The sequence below is a fragment of the Erpetoichthys calabaricus genome, chromosome 1 (genome assembly GCF_900747795.2).
Source record: "Erpetoichthys calabaricus chromosome 1, fErpCal1.3, whole genome shotgun sequence".
Taxonomy (NCBI): domain Eukaryota; kingdom Metazoa; phylum Chordata; class Cladistia; order Polypteriformes; family Polypteridae; genus Erpetoichthys; species Erpetoichthys calabaricus.
This window is the reverse complement of record NC_041394.2, coordinates 53,329,006-53,352,484: the sequence shown is the minus strand read 5'-3', so window position 1 is coordinate 53,352,484 and position 23,479 is coordinate 53,329,006. Positions and strand designations below refer to the sequence as shown.

The 23,479-nt window shown below is 39.4% G+C and overlaps 1 protein-coding gene across 1 annotated transcript in view; it reads left to right on the top strand.

Moving 5' to 3' along the window:
- Window positions 1-23,479, top strand: part of ank1a (ankyrin 1, erythrocytic a) — a 638,168-nt gene that overhangs the window by 581,138 nt on the left and 33,551 nt on the right. Inside the window, 3 exon segments of the mRNA XM_051928287.1 lie at window positions 18,622-19,147; window positions 19,589-19,723; window positions 19,725-19,926. Of these exon segments, the coding sequence (XP_051784247.1) occupies window positions 18,622-19,147; window positions 19,589-19,723; window positions 19,725-19,926 (863 nt within the window).

The window sequence follows — 23,479 nt, the reverse complement described above, 5'->3', positions numbered from 1 at the left end:
ATGCGGTCCCATTCAGTGTTGGTTCTTGCCTTTCAATGCTGCTGGCATTGTACACAGCTCCCCACAACTTTTCAAAGAATTGGAAAGAAGAATTCTTTCCAAAGAATGGATGGATAAAAAATAAATGACAATGTAAGAATGAAGAAAAAAACTAATGATCCATTAATGAATGTATATGAACATCAGGTTTAATTAAAATGCAATGAAGTACAGGGGACACTTCCCATTGAATTAAAAGGTATGCCATCTTATGGAGAACATTCTAGGCAACAGGTTCCACAAAGCTCAATATGCCTAGAGTTACATAATAAATGTTTATAACACGGCCAATAAAGCTTGAAATATTTGATGTAAATTCAGTGTTGGAAAGTTCTCAAATTTTAGCATTTCATCTTAAAGTCTTCGTAATCGCTTTATGGATGTTGCACAGTTTGATTTCATTTTAATTTCACAAGGAACTCTTCTGTTTCTTTTACAAATTTATATTGGAATTCACACAACAAAACACTAATAAACGTTTATCACCTTCTCTGTTTATTATACTCTTTGTGAAACTGAAAAGCAACTTTTGTAATCTTATGTGCTCAGCGGACTTTTGTCTTCCAATTTTAGTATATTCCTTTTGAAGGAGGCAGAAATAAATATTAATTAACAGATGTTAACAGTTTATGCTACAGGACCTCACTCTTACATTTTCTAACCTTTATTTCCCCAAAATCTTCAGAAGCAGATCTTGTTGAACATCATCTTAATTCATTTTCAGCAACAACAACATTTATTTATATAGCACATTTTCATTCAAATAATGTAGCTGAAAGTGCTGTACATGATGAAGAAAAGAAAAAAAAAGACAAAATTTTACTTTTTCCTTCTCTTCTATATTCTTACTAATATTTTGTATTCTAATAAAATCTCTTATTTAGCTTCTCTTTGAATGTTCTTGCTATCAGTAACAGAAAGTACAGAACACTGTGTGATTTATACAAATAAAGTTAAGAATATAAAATTTGAAAGAGTTCTAAAGATTGCAGTGTTCATAGTATTCTAGCAGGTGGAGCTGCAAGTCCATTTCACAGCTGTGACTAAGCACACACTCTGTGGTTTAAGTGTGGATGTAACTTCTCACACATTTGCCTACAGACCATCAAATTGCATGTGCAAAGCTAGTCGAATTACAAAATACATAAAATTCTGAGGGTGGCACAGTGGTAGTGCTACTGCCTCGCAGTTAGGAGACCTGGGTTCGCTTCCTGGATCCTCCCTGCGTGGAGTTTGAATGTTCTCTCCATGTCTGCGTGGGTTTCCTCCCACAGTCCAAAGACATGCAGGTTAGGTGCATTGGTGATCCTAAATTGTCCCCAGTGTGTGTGTGTGTCCTGCGGTGGGCTGGCGCCCTGCCCAGGGTTTGTTCCTGCCTTGTGCCCTGTGTTGGCAGGGATTGGCTCCAGCAGACCCCCGTGACCCTGTAGTTATGATATAGCAGGTTGGATAATGGATGGATGGATGGATGGAAAACTGCTTAATCCAGTTCAGGATTATGTGGGACTAGAGTCTGTCCTGGCAGGACTGAGTACAAGATTGAAAAACAGCCATCTCAAGACTCACTCCTGCACACATCCAAGGGTCCAGCTTACAATTGCCAAACACACATACACACACATCTTTGAACTGTGTAAAAAAACAAACAAACAAACAAAACAAAGCATTAGTAACTGGTGGGAAAAAAAAAAACATGTAAAACATAGGAATGACATACAAAAACTTGCCAAATGATTTGAACCAAGTACACCATAATGTAACCCTTGTTTAAGTACAGTGTCAACCAGTCAGTCATTATCCAACCTGCTATATCCTAATACAGGGTCACGGGGGTCTGCTGGAGCCAACACAGGGCGCAAGGCAGGAAACAAACCCCGGGCAGGGCGCCAGCCCACACACCCCCACCAAGCACACACTAGGGCCAATTTAGAATCGCCAATGCACCTAACCTGTGGGAGGAAACCGACGCAGACACGGGGATAACATGCAAACTCCACGCAGGGAGGACCAGGGAAGTGAACCCAGGTCTCCTATCTGCGAGGCAGCAGCACTACCACTGCGCCACCTAATTACAGTGTATTTATTTTAAATTCTGAAAGACTGTCTTTTCATATAACTAGTGATCTTTATTTTTGACAAAACTATAAGAGGCAGACATATAATTTACAAAACATATTGTTATAACCTCCAGAATTTTAATCAGCTTATCAGTAGTAATTCACATTTGTAATAATAATAACAGTTTTGCTTTCAGTAAAGAGAGCTACTGAGTTTGGGCCTCTCTCAGTCACAGCTCCCTGACTCTTTTGCCTTTGGGGACAAATATAGAAGTCTCATCACTTCAGTAGACTGCAGTGATGTCTGCACAACCACTGCTAAAGCTGGTCACTAATGCTCTCTGTCCACTCAGCACTCTGGTGAGACTGAAGTGAGCTCAGGTTACTCTTCACAGCCATGCCTAAAAAAATAAATACACACGTTAAATAAAAGTAGTCTCACAAAATTAAATCCCAGCAAGGAAAATAAGAAATTATACCAGTTTACATTTTTAAAACACAGTACACATTCTGACATTTTCTGTGCCTTTCAGTCTAACTGAGGTGGTAGCACTGGGCACACGGCTGGAACCACAGCTGGATAGGGCAGCAGTCTGTGATGGGGTCACTAAAACAGTTTACTGTTAAAATGGAAAGGCCTAGAAATAGGAGTGAAAGTAAGAACAAACGCAGGCCTTATTTTAGATATCATCCAACAATCATTTTAATTCCTTATGAAGTAAAAGAAAACTTAGAATCTCAATGTTTTGCCTGTTGAGTTTGTTGTATTATTTTTTATCATCTGATTAACTTTTAGTTACTTTTTCTTTTTCATATTCCTAGTAGTACAGATGTTAGCTCGCGCTTTAATGCAGTAATTTATAACTGATATGCAATTTGCTTGTTTCAGATTAGCACGATTACTTGTGTAAAGGAGTGCTTTCCTTTACCTTTGATTATGTGTTTCATTTTTAATGTAAAATCATTCAGACAGATAAAGGTTTTTGATACCTTCATTATTTTAAAAGCATGATTTAGGTTTCACCATTGCCTTTTCTGTTCATGGCTAAAGAGGTCTGAGCATTTTTTTGTTCTGTTTTGTTCAATATGGAATGCTACATATGCCTTTTCTGCTCTGTGGTGCACGAAAATTTCCAAATGTGGTCTCCCAAAGTTGCTTGATTTGTGATCAGCGATTTTTAACTTTCTATTTTACTGGTTGATATTTACTTTACAGTTTTTCCCTCGCTGGTGCTCAAATCGGCTTCTTGTGACGGCTTTGACAGTGATACTATTCCAGACAGGTGTCCTTTGATTATTAATTTCGACGCTTGCTCTTTTCTAGTCTCTCATTTTGACAACTGTTCCTGTTTGACCTGGTGTGTATCAAATCCTTGTCTGGTTTTTCTGACTGCCTGTCTTCAGGTCCTTGCTATTCTTGCACAGCCAGATGCTGCCTTGTCATATGTCATACTCCATTATGCCATCATGTTTCATTACATTTTGGAGACTAAAATTTATTGGAGTGTTATCAGTTAAATTCTTTTTGTTTGTCATTATTGCAAATGTTGGAAGTTGTGTCAATCCATATACATCACAAGTTTTTTTGTTTTTTTTCTAATTAGCCTTTAAATTGTTTCTGTGCAGGACTGGAGAATGAAAATTTTTAAATCACCTCAAACGCTTATTCCTTTGAGCTTGTTTCTAGTAGGTGTAGTAACTTACACTATTTTCAATCAATTTTAATTTGTTTTAAAACAAATCAGCAAGTCAAAGAATATCCAGTGCAATTTGATTCACAGTTGCATCAGAACTCCTAGCCTAATCCCTGTTTGATCCTCTCACTCCATGGCATTTGTCTTTCTACACACACCCCCATGAATTCTAACTACACAATGCACACTGTATATTTCATGGGACTTTCTGCCTACTATGTCAGTCATATTGTGCCCTTTTAATGCTGGTGTAGCTTCTTTGTTGTGTGCAGTTCAATTCAGTTAATTTTTGTATAGCGCTCTTCACTAATTGAATGTTCAGAGGACAGTAACAAGTTCATAGGTAATATGCAATGACAGCTTTAGTAATAATAATAATAATAATAACAAAGATATTTTTTTACATTTATGTAACTCTTTGTCTCACAACTCAAATCACTACACACAGGAAGGACCCGGGATGTGAGCCCTTGATCTCCTTACTGCGACGCAGTAGTGCAACAACTAACAAATGAATAATTACATATCGCATACATATAAAGATTTAGAATTGTTTAAACACACAGGAAGACAAAGCAGTATCAAACTGATTAACACAAATGGACCCTAATGATTTCTGTCCATTAACATGACCATGGAACTATGGAGTGGAGGAGAGGAAAACAAAAACTCCAGTCAGCAGTATCACTGAAGAAAATACAGTGGAGACCTTGGATTGCGAGTATAAATCGTTCCGGAAACGTGCTTGCAATCCAAAGCACTCGTGTATCAAAGCGAATTTCCCCATAAGAAATAATTGAAACTCAGATGATTCGTTCCATAACCCAAAACTATTAATATAAAAATGATTAATACAAAATATAAAGTAAAAATACATAAAACAAATTAACTTGCACTTTACCTTTGAAAAGAATCATGGCTGGTGTGAGTGAGTTTCTAAACTCTTGTGGGATTCCACCAAATGGGACGACACGCGGAAGAGCGTCCCAAAGCAATCGCAGTCTCCCAGCACTGTAGCAGTTTGCCGTAAAAGTGAATCCAAAAAGATCGCGGACATACTATATAAGCACCTGCCGTCGATGGGTGATACAAGGAACAAGGAACATTATAAATGCGCAGGGCACAGTACTACTTGGCCACGACCCTGCCTGATTGCTGTGTCTGTGTATAGGAGAGTGGCAGATCTCGCTACAATAAATAACTGTGATGTTGCTGTTTCAAGCTGAATAAAGCTGGTGTTGCTAAAGTACTGAGACTCAGCTTTGTGTTTTGGGGTGCAAGACGTTGACTCGCAAGTCACAGCACACACACACACACACACATGCAGTCACAATGCTGTAGTAAACAGTATATGCTCGTACAGATGTTGACTATATGAGTGAGGCACGCCGACTCAGACGGAGAATATGAAACGATTACCCACAATCCCGCAGTGAGAGAAAGAAGAACCATCAGCTCAGTTGTGATCACGTGATGCTTGGGAGACAAAGCGTATAAGGACTACTGGTATTGCAAGACCTTGCTCGTTTACCAAGTCAAAATTTATTAAAAATTTTAGCTTGTCTTGCAAAACACTCGTAAACCAAGTTACTTGCAAACCGAGGTTCCACTGTACACTTCTAAAAGATACACAGTCAGTTATACTGCAAAAGAGAAAGTCAGACACAGTCACAGTCCTGGAGACTTAGATCAGTTGGCCACCCATCTCCTCTTGGGCATTACTCATTGTACATTTTAAGTATATGCCAGGCTGTCATATAATGATGATAGAATCTTTCCATCCTTTAAATCCAAGGCTCTCCCAGTATATCAAGTGTCTTTCCCATGGACAGGAAAACAGATTCAAAGTACAGAAGTGGCACCAAGGAGAGAAGCAGAGTAGAGCAGGCCTATTCAAGTGGTGGCCCACAGGCTACATGCGGCCCAGAACCAAATTCCAGTTGGCCCAGCCCGTGGTCCCACCAGAAATTCAATTCAGATAAAACCACAGAAAAACACATTTTGCGAGCCTTCACAAATTCCTACAATAGAACAGAGATGAGCGCAACACTCTGTGTAGTGTAGCAAAACTAAACCCACAATGCAGCACATTGTTGTTTTGCCTGGTGGAAGGTGCTGGAACAGAAACGCCCCATCTCGGCATTGGTGAGAGGAAAGGGAGGGCCCACACATGCGAGAGTGGCGCTTGTGAGTGAACGAGCAAGAATTGGAGAACAATGGTGAAAGAGCAGCGTGCTCCTGGGTAGTAGCACTGAAGCAGAAACAAGCTGTGTAGAGAAGTTAAACGAGTCCAGTTATGATTGAAAAGTTGAGGTGTCTCCCAAGGCCAGAACAGTGGGAGTTTAGTTAGAAAGTAAAGACTCATTAGTATTAAACACCTGAAACTTATACTTGTGTCATTCCTTCCTGACTGGCCGTGAGAGATACCTCAACTTTTTAATCGCAATCGGACTCATTTAATTCCTGTACATTGCTCGTCTTCTGCTTAAGTGTTACGGCCCAGAAGCACATCACCCTTTCACTCTCCTTCTCATCTACTTGCTCATTTATTCTCCACTGTTCCTGCACTCTTTGCTGCTCTTGTTCGTCTGCCCAAGTGACGTTCCTTCTCACCAACTCCAAAACAGGGTGTTTTAACACCTTCCACAATCCATCCTGTCTCTTGTAATCCTTTCACCCTTTTCCCAGGGGCCTCCCCCTCTTCTTGAGATGTTTCATTTGCATATTGTGCTGAACTATTTGAGACCACAGGTCTCCGTAAATGTCCAGCCTCACGGTCCCCTGAATATCCAGTAGGATCATCACATAGATGACCTGTCGAATAAGACACACAGGATCTGCTTCTGTGGGGTGTGCCGCGATATAAACTGTACTCTACTGTGCCTTCTCAGGGTCGCAGGGACACCTAAAAAAGAATAAATAAATAAAAAACAACAGGAAACCTTCCACTTTTGTGTCTCTCCCTGCCCTTTTATCATTTGCTTCCCTCTCACCCTGATCCTGTCACTCAATGCTCTCTATGGAGGTACCCTGAGCCCTCACAAAGTGCTTTCTCCCAAGATTCCACCCCCAACTTCCATTCTCCACAGCCTATGCAGTATCAAGGCAGTCTCAATACAATCTAACAACATGTTTTTCTCAATCCAGAAACTTAAAATTGACAATGAAAACCGTTCAGTTTAACCCTGCCTGGACTGACAAATATTTGTTTATCTTACCTCCAAAATTCAAATGCCAAGCTGATGTGTTTCATTTGCAACGAGTGTGTTGCAGTACTGAAAGATTACAATGTGTTTCTGCACAAACATTCAGGAGAGGGCTGCAAAAGTGCAGAGCTTGATTGCATCTTACAACGGAGCTGTACTACCATGCACAGCCTAAGAGAGAGCTAAGGCAGTTTCCCTTCTTGTTTACTGGATCTTGGCAAAGAAGAAATGGTCATTCACAGACTCATACACCGTGAAACACTGTGTTCTGGCAGTTGTGGATGAGGTGATAAGTGACGACAAAATGAAAACAAGTGTAACATCTGTTATTAAAAATGTACCCCATCAGACACTTCAGACATTTTCAGGGTTGAAATTCTTGCTACAGGTGTGTTTGAAACGCTGTTAGAAGACCTGAAGAAAGCTGACATCATGTCTATAGCAGTAGATGAGTCCACAGACAAAACTGATACTGCGCAGTTGTGCATATATGTTCCAAATTTTTTGTCGCCAAATGCTTCCGAGATGAACTCATCAGGTTATTGCTGTCAGAAGGACACCCAAGTGACAAGATGGTCTTGGAGAAAATGTCAGCTTTTTTTTTTTCAAAGACAATAGTCTGATTGTGAAGCGTGTGTGCATGCTTGTGATGGATGGGGCTTTGTCCATGGCAGGAAAAGTCAGTGGTTTGGCAGCACATTGGTACACTATTGAACCTCAGATGATATCCTTACACTGCATTGTGCATCAGACGGCGTTGTGTGCAAAACTAAGCAGGGAGCTCACAACTACAATGGACAGCATCATGGCTACAGTTAATTTTGTTCACTCCACATCAAACCTCCAACACCGCTTATTCCGCATGCTGCTGTCAGAAATGTCTGCTGAGCACCACAATCTGCTTTTGCACAATGATGTCAGGTGGCTGTCCATAGAAAAAACACTGAAGCGTTTCTGTGATGTCAGAGAGAACACAATTTTCCTACACAGCAGCAAGCAAAAAAAGGCAGAAACACACCTGAATCGTATACCGGACAACAACTTCATGGCCGATGTCTGTTTTCTGAAAAACATACTCAAACATCTGAGTGACTGCAAGGCAGAGACAAAACTGCCATTGATTGAAGCGCGCATTCCAAGTCAAACTGGACCTTTTTGTGACTGACCTGAGCACAGGCTGAATCCTGCATTTTCTGACACTCCGCAAATGCATCTCGTCTTCAGCACAAATCATGGCTGTGATGACAGATTTCATTGCAAGGCTGAAATAGAACTTCAGAAGAGCAGTTTCATTGGATGGACTTGCTCTGCCCCCAGAGGTGATGGGTTTTGCCAGAGACCTGTTCACTGTTGCAGCAGAAGGGGACTTATCCACCAGAGGAAATTCGGTAACACTTTACCTTAAGTGTTCATAATTACACTGTAACTACTATGTAATTACCTGTCTAAGTACAGTGTAACTATGAGTTATTACTCTGTACTTACTGTGTAATACAAACTAACGCTATAGTTAATTACTCAGTTGTCATTGTTATTCTACAGTTAATATAATTACAATGTAACAATTTATCACTGATCCAAAAACAAGTGTACTTACATAGTTACATTGTATCTGTACTTTCAAAATATAATAAAAACATCAGGGTATGTAACTACAACTATGTAACAGATGTTCCCCAGTCTGGGCAATTGTAATGGAGAATTGCAGTGATAACTGCATAGGTTTTGATGATATTTCAAGATCTTTTTTAAATGGTGAAAACACCTTTGCACAATGGTTAACACTTTTGCCTCACGGATCCATTATCCTGAGATGAAATTCTGTCTGGAAATATGTGTGTAAAATGTGTACATTCTACCCATGTCTCCCTAGGTCTTCTTCATGGGTTTTACTGCCATAACCCAGGGACATGTAGGTTGGGTTACGTGGCCATATGTGTGAGAGCGTGACTGCTGGTATGTTTGTCAGTGGGCCTTACAATGGGATGGCTCCACATCCTGGGCTGTTTCCTGCCTTGTGCCCGGTGATGCTTGGAATGGCTCTGCGGCTCTGTGTACCTTGACTGAATGATGCAAGTTTGGCAGTATTATGTTAGGGATGGGTATAATAATAGCCCAAAAAAATTCAACAATAAATAGTGTAACACAACTACAAGAATGTGACAAATGCTTGTTTAAGCAAAACATGTCAAGGAGGTGCCCCTCTAGATTTTGGGAAAAAAGCGTTAACCATTTTGCAAAGGTGTTTTCACCATATAAAAAAGATCCTGAAATATCATTGAAAACCTATGCAGTTATTACTGCAATTTTCCATTAAAATTGCCCACACCATGGAACATCTGTTACATAGTTGTAGTTACATACCCTGATGTTTTTATTACATTTTGAAAGTACAGATACAATGTAACTATGTACAGTAAGTACACCTGTTTTTGGATCAGTGATAAATTGTTACATTGTAATTATATTGACTGTGGAATAACAATGACAACTGAGTAATTAACTATAGCGTTACTTTGTATTGCACAGTAAGTACGGAGTAATACCTCATAGTTACACTGTACTTATACAGGTAATTACATAGTAGTTACAGTGTAATTATGGACACAATGTAAAGTGTTACCGGAAATTCATACTCAAATTTGTTGACACACAGTCATCAGTAACCATCTCACAAGAGCTTTGCACTAACAGACCTGTGAAGTTTTGGACTGAAGTCAACGTACATCACTTCCCTAACGTTATGAAGATAGCAATCATCGTGCTCAGTGTGTTTGGATCAACATACAAATGTGAATCAAGCTTTTCACACATGAACTCAATAAAAAGCAGCTCTTGTTGCTCCCCAATTTATAGTACTCTTCACCAATGCCTTCGGATTGCATTGACATCTTACAAGCCAAAAGTCACTGCTCTCATCTAGAACAAAAAATGCCACTTCTGCCACTCAGTCAGCAGGGTAACTGAAGCCTACTGCATATTGTGATGACCTCTCAAATCAGATGTACAGGGGTCACTTTTCTGAGGAAGTCTTCAAGATGCCGACTGACATTTTGATTTGGTGTGCCACAATATAAACACCACCTATTGTCTGGGATACAGGGACACCTCCAAAATAATAAAAACAGATTGCCTAATACGGCCCATCTGCCTTTTGCCTTCCCTTTAACCATTCACTCCCTTCTCACCCTGATGCTGTCTCCCAGCCTAGCTCCAATGCTTTTTTCTCGCCAACCACAACCTCCTCATTTAATTTTTCTGGAAGCACTGTTAAGTATCCCTGCCCTTGTCACTCAGCTCTCCCCTCACAAAATTCGTTCCCCCAAGACTCCACCTGCACTGCCTGTGCAGTACTGAGACACGTCACAATATCCACATAATGTGGTATGTTTAACAAAGCCAAGCCTAATCACACATGCAGTGACTTAAAATGAAGCCATGAGCCCTCAGTGTGCAGTAGACATTGTATTCATGTGTCTTAGTTTCTGTTATCACTTTTTATGAGTTTGTGCACTGATAGCTTTGATAGAATTGATAGTTCTGTTACATGCACTTTGTGATGTACCTGGGTCATATATGACCACAATATTTATTTTATTTAAAAAGGGAAACAAATGTTACTGCTAATACTGTGCATTATTTTGTTTATTGCACTTAGGTCAGATTGTGTGCAGTTCTAGCTTTTTTTATTTTTATGCACTTTTTGATGTGCGTGTGTCAGATGTGACCAAATTTAAATGGAAAAAAATGAATAAACATTATGTGCTGCTTACCGACGGCTGAAACTGTTTGGCCCAGCTAAATTTCTTGATCTGAAAATCTGGCCCAACTGAATTTGTAATTTAATAGCCCTGGAGTAGAGGATACTTAGGACTTGTTCATGATTATTGTAATACTTTTTTTTTTTTAGCAGAGATACAATGTACACAACTAATCAGTGACTCCAATCTAGGGTATGCAGACTAACGTAGTTGCTGCTAATTTCTACCAAAACATCTGAAGAAATTTCCAGGAGCAATATAACATCTAATCAATACAATGGTTTTAATCAATAATTACTTTTTTAACCATGTTTTTCATTATGTTCAAATACATAGACAAATAATGTTTCATGTGTTATGTGATAGCATTTACCCCTACATCTCTGTAGTTTATTTGTATGAAAAGTAAGTTAGAAAGTTACTCAAATAATGCCCCACATCTGTCTTAATTCATTTTAGTCACGGAACATAAAATAAGAGTACAATGTAAATTACAAAAAAAAAGTTTGGTAACCCCTCTTAATTCATTGGATTTTTGTTTATCATTGGCTGAGCTTTCAAAGTAACAACTTCCTTTTAATATATGGCATGCCTTATGGAAACAGTAGTATTTCAGCAGTGACATTAGGTTTATTGGATTAACAGAAAATATGCAATATGCATCATAACAAAATTAGATAGGTGCATACATTTGGGCAACCCAACAGAGATATTACATCAATACTTACTTGAGCCTCCTTTTGCAAATCTAACAGCCTCTAGACGCCTCCTATAGCCTTTGATGAGTGTCTGGATTCTGGATGGAGGTATTTCTGACCATTCTTCCATACAAAATCTCTCCAGTTCAGTTAAATTTGATGGCTGCTGAGCATGGACAGCCTGCTTCAAATCATCCCATAGATTTCCGATGATATTCAAGTCAGGGGACTGTGACGGCCATTCCAGAACATTGTACTTCTCCTTCTGCATGAATGCCTTTGTAGATTTCGAACTGTTTTGGGTCATTGTCTTGTTGGAATATCCAACTGCTGCGTAACTTACTTTGTGACTGATGCTTGAACATTATCCTGAAGAATTTGTTGATATTGGGTGGAATTCATTCGACCCTCGACTTTAACAAGGGCCCCAGTCTCTGAACTAGCCACACATCCCCACAGCATGATGGAACCTCCACCAAATTTGACAGTAGGTAGCAGGTGTTTTTCTTGGAATGCGGTGTTCTTCTTCTGCCATGCAAAGCGCTTTTTCTTATGACCAAATAACTCCATTTTTGTCTCATCAGTCCAAAGCACTTTGTTCCAAAATGAATCTGGCTTGTCTAAATGAGCATTTGCATACAACAAGCAACTCTGTTTGTGGCGTGAGTGCAGAAAGGGCTTCTTTGTCATCACCCTGCCATACAGATGTTCTTTGTGCAAATTTCGCTGGATTGTAGAACGATGTACAGATACACCATCTGCAGCAAAGATGTTCTTGCAGGTCATTGGAGGTGATCTGTGGGTTGTCTGTAACCATTCTCACAATCCTGCACATATGCCGCTCCTGTATTTTTCTTGGCCTGCCAGTCCTGCTGGGTTTAACAGCAGCTGTGCCTGTGGCCTTCCATTTCCTGATTACATTCCTTACAGTTGAAACTGACAGTTTAAACCTCTGAGACAGCTTTTTGTAGCCTTCCCCTAAACCAGTGGCTTCTCAAACTGTGGTGCGGGCCCCCCTAGGGCAGGGGTAGACAACGTCGGTCCTGGTGAGCCGCAGTATGTGCAGGTTTTTGTTCCAACCCAGTTCCTTAACGAGAACTCAATTATTGCTGATGAAGCACATATTGCTTAAGTGACATTTTGATGCTTCATTTTAGTGGTCTCGCTTGTTAAGGTTCTCCAACCTTAATTGCTTATTTCAATCTTAAACTGCTGCATTCAGTGTTTTAATTGCTCCTTATTAACAATAAGATGTAAAAGACAAAGCAGCCAGCAGTTCTCCAGCTAGCTTTTTTCCAATTACATCTGTGTGTGTTCATCATGCACTGTTTGATTTAATAAAACACTTAATAGAAAAATGTAACAGACTGAAAATGATCTGTTTTCGGCTTCATATCATTTGGATGATATCCTTGGAAAGGAAAAAAATCTACGATATAAGAGCCTTACATTGCACAGACTAACAAGCCATAAAATTAAATAAGGTCTGAGATTGGCAATGATTGGTTTCTAATTAAGCAATTGGGTTGGAATGAAAACCTGTAGCCACTGCGGCTCACCAGGACCGACGTTGCCTACCCCTGCCCTAGGGGGGGTGCGAAGTAACAAAAAGGGGGGTGCGAAGATGTGAAAAAAAGAAAACAAGAATCGAAAATATGAAAAATACATCTATTGAAACCAAAACAAATTAACTTAAACTACATTCTGATACTAGAAAAATAAATGTAGAGTTAGATAAATGTCGATAAAAGTTAAGTAGGTATAATAAAATATGCATCTATGCTATATCATTAATTAAAAAAGAACAAATTGGTATTAGTGGGCTTCTTTTAAAAAAACGTTAGGGGGCACGATTAAAACTGTTATGAAAACTCAGGTCGCAAATACTTAAAGGTTGAGAAATGCTGCCCTAAACCATGAGACTGAACAATCTTTGTTTTCAGATCTTTTGAGAGTTGCTTTGATGATCCCATGCTGTCACTCTTCAGAGGAGAGTCAAAGGGAAGCACAACTTGCAATTGACCACCTTAAATATCTTTTCTCATGATTGGACACACCTGTCTATGAAGTTCAAGGCTTAACGAGCTAATCCAACCAATTTGGTGTTGCAAGTAATCAGCATTGAGCAGTTACATGCATTCAAATCAGCAAAATTACAAGGGGACCCACATTTTTGCACAGCCAGTTTTTCACATTTGATTTAATTTCATACAACTAAATACTGCTTCACTAAAAATCATTGTTTGGAAAACACCCCAGACATGAAAGACATACCACTAATCTTTTTTGTTGAAAGTAGAGTAAATTATTATGCAGGCTGAGAGGGGTTCCCAAACTTTTTCATATGACTGTAAGTTGCCCACATTGGCCCAGTCCATTAGTTTATTCCTGCCTTACACTCATTGTTACTGAGACTCGTATTCTGTAGTGTTGCAGAGCCAGACATGATTCTCAGATGAGAATACACTTCTGGGGACAACTCACTAAAAACTTATCTCATTTGTAGTGAATAGCAGCGAAATCTCTGTCACTGAAAAGGCTATACCTACAGGGTTTCTTCCTAAAAACCCACTCACAATTTCCTATAGTCCGTTTACTTTCAATGGCCGGGGTTGCAGTGTCCGACAAAAAAAGTTCTTCTCATGTATTAGACCAGTGGTTCCCAGACTTGATCCTGGGGCTGCAGGTTTATGTTCCAACCAACTTCCATTTTTCATTGGACTCTTAGCCTAATTAAGTGAGCCATTATTTACCAGTTTCTGTGTTTTGGAGCCAATGTAGAAGTTAAGTTTTGGTAGATGTTTATTAAAATGCAATAAGCAGTTATATGGGGAATATATAGTTTTTTTTTAAGTCGTTAATGATATTTTCAACTAATTTTCATTCTGCTTTTCCAGGTGTTCTGGTTATTTAATTGGTTATTTATTAATTAGTGAGTCTGACACTGAAGTCATTATTGCTTTCATCGTCCTGGGTGTCTGCTGTGCTGGTTGTTAATTGCCATTATTAATGTTAAATGAAGGGAGCAAACTACACAGGAAAAGGGAAAAATAATAGAAAAACAATAAAAGATAGCTTTAGAAAAAAATAGAAATATTTCTAAATGTTTTATGAATGTAAAAACCAAACTGTTGTGTTTCTCTGAATGCAGAATAGGAGAAGAGTAAAAAATATGACAGCTAATTAAATGAGATCAGTTGTTTTTGATAATTATCACCGATTGTGAGTCTGGTTGGAAAAAAAACCTGCAGCCACAGGGGGTCCCCAGGACTGAGTTTGGGAATCACTGTATTAGGCAAATGCATTAACTATGAAAAGGTAGGTGAGAACAAAAGAATCTGAAAAACAAAACACGAGAAGAAAGTAAGATAAAATTGATAAAATTCATTTGGGATCTTATTAGCTCAAGGTAAATGAATCTTAACGATTAAGTTGTATATTTTGATGATCATGGTGACAGATACACACACACATGTAGACCACTCCAGTTACTTGACTCTACACATTTGAGAAGTGCTTCTGTCTGCTACAATACAATATCACTATATGGCATAACAACAGCAAATAGGGTTTAGATAAGGTATGTATGGTCTAGGTATATACTACATGTTAAAATGCTGCAGTTATATTCTGGCATGTCATTTGTGTATTTACAATGAGACAGTAATGTTAATTTCCTTTAGTTATCCGTTTAGACTCACAGTGAAAAAGTGGACGCTGTGCAGCTTTGCCCCTGGTTCTGCTGGAGACGTGTCAGCATGCTTAGGCACATTTACTGAATCGAGGGTTTTAAGTAGTGAAATGTGCATCTCCTGTGGTTCACCATTACCAGTTCTCTTTTCACTTCCTTTTGACGAGGTGTGACACCACATTTATTTTGGATACATATTTTGCAGTTCTTATTTTTACAAACATACTGTAGCTTCCCATGCTTTCAACCTTACATTGACTCCAATACAATAATCGTAACTGAACAACAGAAAGCACAAACAGCATCTGCGACAACAGATCGTAATTTATGACAATGTATAATCTGATTTTCCCTGACAACATTTAATTTTTATTTTAAAATGCACAATGTTCTGTCTGCACATTTGACAGACTATGTTTAATAGAAGTCTTTTTAGGAGACTTTTCAGCTGTAAAGAGTTTATGGTAATCAGAAGCCTGCTTTATGTCGGACCAGGTTAACGAGAGCACCATCGCTCTTTACAGTTCAAATTCACTGCCCCTACTTTGTGTGTTGCCTTTGTAAGGTGTTGCATTGAATCAGAAATGTGACCATCAGTGGGTTGTCTAATTGCTCCCATCAACTTTTAAGCAAAATTCTCTCATAGTTGTCTCCAGAATATACATCTGACTCTGCAAGACTACCTATTCCCAGTCCATAATCCCAACAGCTGTAAGCCCCTATATATAGGTGCTGGTCATAAAATTAGAATATCATGACAAAGTTGATTTATTTCAGTAAATCCATTCAAAAAGTGAAACTTGTATATTAGATTCATTCATTACACACAGACTGATGTATTTCAAATGTTTATTTCTTTTAATTTTGATGATTATAACTGACAACTAATGAAAGTCCCAAATTCAGTATCTCGGAAAATTAGAATATTGTGAAAAGGTTCAATATTGAAGACACCTGGTGCCACACTCTAATCAGCTAATTAACTCAAAACACCTGCAAAAGCCTTTAAATGGTCTCTCAGTCTAGTTCTGTAGGCTACACAATCATGGGGAAGACTGCTGACTTCACAGTTGTCCAAAAGACGACCATTGACACCTTGCACAAGGAGGGCAAGACACAAAAGGTCATTGCTAAAGAGGCTGGCTGTTCACAGAGCTCTGTGTCCAAGCACATTAATAGAGAGGTGAAGGGAAGGACAAGATGTGGTAGAAAAAAGTGTACAAGCAATAGGGATAACCACACCCTGGAGAGGATTGTGAAACAAAACCCATTCAAAAATGTGGGGGAGATTCACAAAGAGTGGACTGCAGCTGGAGTCAGTGCTTCAAGAACCACTACGCACAGACGTATGCAAGACATGGGTTTCAGCTGTCGCAATCCTTGTGTCAAGCCACTCTTGAACAAGAGACAGCGTCAGAAGCGTCTTGCCTTTGGACTGCTGCTGAGTGGTCCAAAGTTATGTTCTCTGATGAAAGTAAATTTTGCATTTCCTTTGGAAATCAGGGCCCCAGAGTCTGGAGGAAGAGAGGAGAGGCACAGAATCCACGTTGCGTGAGGTCCAGTGTAAAGTTTCCACAGTCAGTGATGGTTTGGGGTGCCATGTCATCTGCTGGTGTTGGTCCATTGTGTTTTCTGAGGTCCAAGGTCAACGCAGCCGTCTACCAGGAAGTTTTAGAGCACTTCATGCTTCCTGCTGCTGACGAACTTTATGGAGATGCAGATTTCATTTTCCAACAGGACCTGGCACCTGCACACAGTGCCAAAGCTACCAGTATCTGGTTTAATGACCATGGTATCCCTGTTCTTGATTGGCCAGCAAACTCGCCTGACCTTAACCCCATAGAAAATCTATGGGGTATTGTGAAGAGGAAGATGCAATACACCAGACCCAACAATTCAGAAGAGCTGAAGGCCACTATCAGAGCAACATGGGCTCTCATAACACCTGAGCAGTGCCACAGACTGATCGACTCCATGCCACGCCGCATTGCTGCAGTAATCCAGGCCAAAGGAGCCCCAACTAAATATTGAGTGCTGTACATGCTCATACTTTTCATGTTCATACATTTAAGTTGGCCAACATTTCTAAAAATCCTTTTTTTGCATTGGTCTTAATTGATATTCTAATTTTCCGAGATACTGAATTTGGGACTTCCATTAGTTGTCAGTTATAATCATCAACATTAAAAGAAATAAACATTTGAAATACATCAGTCTGTGTGTAATGAATGAATCTAATATACAAGTTTCACTTTTTGAATGGAATTACTGAAATAAATCAACTTTGTCATGATATTCTAATTTTATGACCAGCACCTGTAGATGGGTTCTGTTGGAGTTCGGAGTATACCAAACAATAAATGTACCGTTGTTTATCAACATATGGGAATATACTTTACAGCTCTTCCCAACATGGCTACATCATACAGTGCCAAACAGAGTGCTTATTATCCTATAGATAAGTGATAAGAAGACAAGTAAGTCATTATCTCCTTTTAAGTTGTACTCGACATGAATGAAAACAAGTCTCATTTCTTAGTGTCAGTTCATTTTCATTACCCTTTTTCAAAAAATTGTTTAATTACTAATTTCATGCCCCATTCCTGCCTAAATCATTCAGAACTGCATTTATTTCACATCCTTGGACAGGGATGGTCTTTCAGTGAGGTCTGTGTGTATTTCTAATTTTTGTCTCTCATTTTGTGAATTCTTTGTCTCTTTAAAATCATTGAAACATTTAGGAAATCACATCAGCAAAAAGCTTTTCATGAGCGTGACATGTTTCATTACATAGATTGACCAGTCCTGATCTTCATCTAAATGTCTGCAATCTCTTGCTGTAGGTCAACAGAACCTGTTATTTTTTGAATTTGCATCAGGTAGTTGCAACCCTTGAAATTCTCTCGACATTATGACTTTGTTGCAGTGAAGTGTTACGTTTAAGAAAGGTGTAAAGAATAGCAGAACTTGTGACAGAATGGATAATATGTTTCCTGCTCTTTGAGCAGTTTAAATACTTGATATGTAAACGTTATTATTTTTTTGTTTAGTTTATAGGTTCTTTTTATCTACCGTACCTCATCCTGGACCACGAGAGGGACTTAATACTTTGTTTTCAGTTGTCTGTGTCATTTCTCTTGTTTTTTAACAGCTTGCCTGATGCACACAGTGGTGTTATCAGGTAAGAAGGCCCTGGGGTTCCAGGGAGTAAATAACATTTATGTTCTTTCTGCAGGTTTTTCCAGCCAGAGCCTGATTCTTTGGCATCAAAAGGTCAACTCTTACCTTGTTATTCTTCTTTGTAGCATCTTATTGTTTGCACATTGTTTGATCTTGCTTACACTACCCCTCTCATACCTTCCCTCCTGCCGCTGTGCTCCCCATATCCTAAGGCTATTTGCCCCTCCAGCAGGCGGCAGTGTTAGAAGTGAGAGGGGCCCTTGTCAGTGTGCTGCTCTATCTGCCCCTCATTTAGGTTACTCTCCGGCTCAGGATGAGCTCCTCTCCCCTGCTTCAATGCAGTACAGTCTCCCATCCCCACTGGGTGCTGACCCATACTGGCAGGAGGTTTCGAGCCTTGAATGTGCTCCAATTGCCACCACGGAAGAAGATACCCTAATGGAGATGTCGGATGTTCATGTGTGGCCCTCTGGGGCAAGCCCATCACTAGTGGTGGTAGAGGACTCTTCGCTGGAGTGCAGTAATGCAGAGGATTCAGATGCAACACTAGAAGGGAGGGCCATCAGCAGCTCACTGGACCTTGTTGAGGATGAGGTGGTGGATTTGGACCTAGCCTCCAACGGGCTGGACCAGGGTCAGAGGTCAGAGGTCAGAAGGTTGGAACAGGAGGACAAGTTGCAAGAGCTATCAGAACAGGCCACTGCTACAGAGCTCAGTACCGAGGATGGACTTTCTCTTATTTCAGGACAGCAGCAGAGGGTGTATGCTCGGCTCAGCAATTCTCCCATTCTCAGCCGAGTCCCAGAGAGGAATGGAGAGAGGTGAGTTGAGTTTTCTGTGCTCTTGCAGAGTGAAGTATAAACATTCAAATAGCTTTAGAAAGAACTATTGACTGAGCTTTGTCATCTACTAATACTAACAAGTCTATCTAAGCAATGTTTCCATAGCAGGATTTCAATTACATTTGGTAAAGGTCACGCTGTTAACTTCTCAACAGCTGAATTCCTCCTGCAGTATGTGGGAACATTGACTTGATTATTAGGTTACAACCATAAGATCAGACTAACAATATGAGTACAAATGCATTTGGACATGAATCTACCAGTACCCTTTCTCCATCTTAATACTTGTTGCAATATTACTTAAAATTACTAAAATATCATTTTAGTGTTTTGAACACCATATTGTCTTAATAGTTTCTAGTTAGTTCAGCGTTTCTCTGTTAATTTCTTTCCTTCTGAGTTTTAATCTCTGTTCCACAGGTCTTTGGACAAGTCTGGTATGGGATCCTTCCTGTCCTACATACAGGATCAGTCAGTAGCTTCTTGGCAAGCTGTCCCAGAGTCATCACACAGCTGGTCTCAGCCACATTTGACAGAGACCTCTATGTTAGGGGGGGCAGACTGTGGACTCTGGATACCCACGGGTGTCACAGGAGTCATTACGCCAGTCTGTCCGAGACATGGGCCACTCTGAGATACTGCATGGGCATTATTTTGGTCCACAGCCCTTTGAAAAAGATCTGGGATTTCAACACAGAGATGATGAGTTTAGGACATGGATGTCAACAGCTGAAGATCGACTGCGAGGGACCTTTCAGGTAGGAAGTGGAAAGAGGCATCTGTCCATCTGCCTTTGTTCATCTTCTGAACTTTCATGCATTTGGTCATCTTTGGAGGGCACGCAGGCTACAAAAAAATAAAAACAGAAAGAAAATCAAATTAAATTACAATAAAAAATATAATGTGCATTATTAATAAATATACATTGAAATTTAATATAAAAACTCACCAATTGTTATCAGTACATTTTAAGAGGTCTTTGCTACATGTCTTGCCAGTTATTTTATGAATAGCTGGAAACTAAGATGCTGTGAGCCACCCTAACCCAGACACAGACAGGTAGGAGACAAGCTTTGCCACACTCCACAAGTTTATTTACAATTTTTACCAGTCCACAATACCAGTAAGTACAATGCAACACACCAACACCATTCAGTCCCTTCTTGCCGCCAGTCCTTCTCCCTCCACTCCTCTTCAGGCTTTGTCCTCTCCTCCCGACTCCGAGCACTTATGCAGTGAGGTGGCTCCTTTTTATAAAGGCAACTCCAGGTACTTAACAAGCTTCTTCCAGCCCTGGAAAGGTCCATGCACCCCCTGGCGGTGGCCACGGGTTCCAACAGGGTTGATCCTCCATGCTCATAACCTGTGGCCCCACTGAAAACCAAGGGGGCTGCCCTCTATCGGCCCGGGGAAGAAACTGTCCCGACAATCCTGTTTTCCCCGGTTCTTCCACACTTTGGGCATCCTGGCCGGGCAAGGGTCCCGGCCATCCGCCACAATGATATAAATTATGAACAAACATGTAGTTGCATTTGGCAGTTAAACATTCATGCCATGCACTTTTACAAATCATAATTTCTCCTACATGTGGAATATAAGAGGTTTTAGTGTCACATACACTTGATAATCCACATCCAAAGTTCTCAACCTGCGACCTGCCTCTCTTGAACATAAAACACAGACAAGCTTCTGGATGTTATTGATGTGCAATCATAAATCATTTGCATTGGTTTGTTTTTATCATTTGTTTAATGCAGCATTATATCTTAAGGCTTGTTATTCTCTCACAATTTGTCTGTTAAATTGGCTATTAGAATATTTTGTGTTTCTAATTGTGTTCATCCCCTTATACTTTGACTAGAAAATGCTAACAGCAGACAGTTAGGAGTAAGAGCTTGCAAAAAGAGGGGGTGACCTCAATCAAGAGCTGGTGCATTCTAAATCTGAGAGTCGGGAAATTAAAAGATGACACGAGTCTCGTATGAAATAAGTGTTAGCTGTATGAAGTTATCTATTCCGTTTACTGATACTACTGCAGGCAAATTTTGTTACATGTGAATGCACCTTCTCTCCAATATCCTAAATTAAGTCATATCTGCTACTATAACTGTTGTGCCGTCACTCGTCTCCTGACTATAAAGAATTAATCTCCTAACGACAGCACCAAAAAGCTCACTAATATAAGCATTTGTAATTTATGAAAAGATAACAGTTTTATTTAGAAAGCTGCTGAAGTAAATTATAAAGGTTATTTTTAAATTATAATTAAACAAACGGGTTGGTGTTCTTAACTGTCAAACGTTTTTCTAGTTTCTCTTTGTTCAATGCTATTTTTCAATGGTGTATTTATAAATATTTCTATGAAAATTACTAAAGAAATGTTGATGTCATCACTGATCTGTGATGTGAGCTGGCTCTAGTTTAGTAACTTCCTTGCAACAGTGAGATGCTCCCTGAGCTTCACTGTTATTGTAAATGAGTTTAAATGAGGATGCCACCTTAGCCATGTAAGTTAAGGTGCTATAAACTGAAATCTCCCAAGTACATCACTAGTCATAAATGAGGCTGTCTGAAAAGACGTCTTATTGGCACAGTAGTTAACTTTGCATTTTCTCCCTATAGTTTTTTGTGTATTTCCCTTTGTTTCTCCTGCAACAAACCACAAATGTTAAGGTTAACTTGTTTGTTGCTTCTAAACTCTTTTGCTAAGAGTAAGTCAGGTTTCTTTTTGAACGCACTCCATAGTGGATGGCACCATATGTTCTTTCCTTAAGCCTGTTTCTAGCATGATATTTTCTGGCACCCTCTGGCTAAAACAATTTGGATTCAGCAAAAGGGTTCATCTCAACCAGTGTCTTTGTAAAAAAAAAAAACAGTTTCTGTTCCTAAGTGATTTTATTTAAGTAATGAAATTAATTTTCGATATCTCTAGCTGTAATCCCAGAAATTCCCATATTGTTTTATTTTTTGATTCAGTTTTGTCCACTTACTTCTTACTCTCCTTGGCATTAACTCAGAGCATCAGGCTCAGAATTCTGTGTAAAAAAAGGTTAAGCCTTAGTGAAAATACTTGTTGAAATGAACCACTATACTGAGTAGCGTAGGAAAAGTCACGGTAAACCGTTTGCTTGTTACAGTCACTGGCAGCCTGTCACTGGAGACAACATTTTGGTGTTTTTCAGTTTCCTTATACTGCAGGACATAGTGAGTATACCATTGCACAGATGGTATTGGTCCACAAACTGGCTGTTACGGACAACCATTTTTGGTGAAGTTACAGTATGAGTGAGCGTCATTTTTTATTCATCATGAAATGCCTGCATTTCACTAATAGTGATGACTATGATGAAGCCAATCAGGCAGCACCAAAATTATACAAACTGTGGGATGTGTATCAGGCAATCATCAAAAATATGTAGAGGATGTGTGTTCCCATTAATGATACATATATTTACAAGGGAAGGCTTTCATGGATGCATTACACTGCATACAAACTGGCACAATTCGGTATGAAGTTCTACATACTTTTGCAAAACAAGCTCTGAGTACATCTAGAACCCAATACTTTACACTGATAGACCAAGTGATATGACAAGTACAGTCAATACAGCACATCATCTCTGCAGTCACTAGTGGACACTTTTCTTGACCAAGGTTTCTATATAATGAGGGACAGTTTCTACATCTGTTTGAGATTTTAGACTGATGTATATAACATTGTATGACCTAAGTGCCATGATATGCCTGGTGACTCCGGTTGCATGAACACTTCATGCTGTAGCATGGTGCAGTAGCTGTGTGGCAAAAAGACAAAATGTTTGCAATCAAGTTGATGACAAGAAAGATGTCTGCCTCCTAAGCACTGTTCACAAAGTAGCAACTGTCAATGTTCATGCTGGGAAATGTGGAAGTCACTATGCCTTGCACTTTGGTAGGTAGGCTACAGTACAGTGATCCCTCCTCGATCGCGGGGTTTGTGTTCCAGAACCCCCCGCGAAGTAAAAACCATATGTTCATATGGTTATTTTTATATATTTTAAGCCCTTATAAACTCACCCACACTCTTATAAACATTTCCTGCACAATTATATAGTATAAACCCTTTGTATTCTCTTAGATATTAGGTAAGATTCATTGAAATTATGTATGTAAACACACTGTTTATATACAGTAAAACCTAAATATTATTTTAAAGATATCGAGTGTCTCAGATATCACATATGTTACAGCCATTATGACAGGCAGGCCACCAGCAATAAATTCGTACAATGCAAGAAAAATTGTATACAGTAAAATGTGTGTACAGTGACA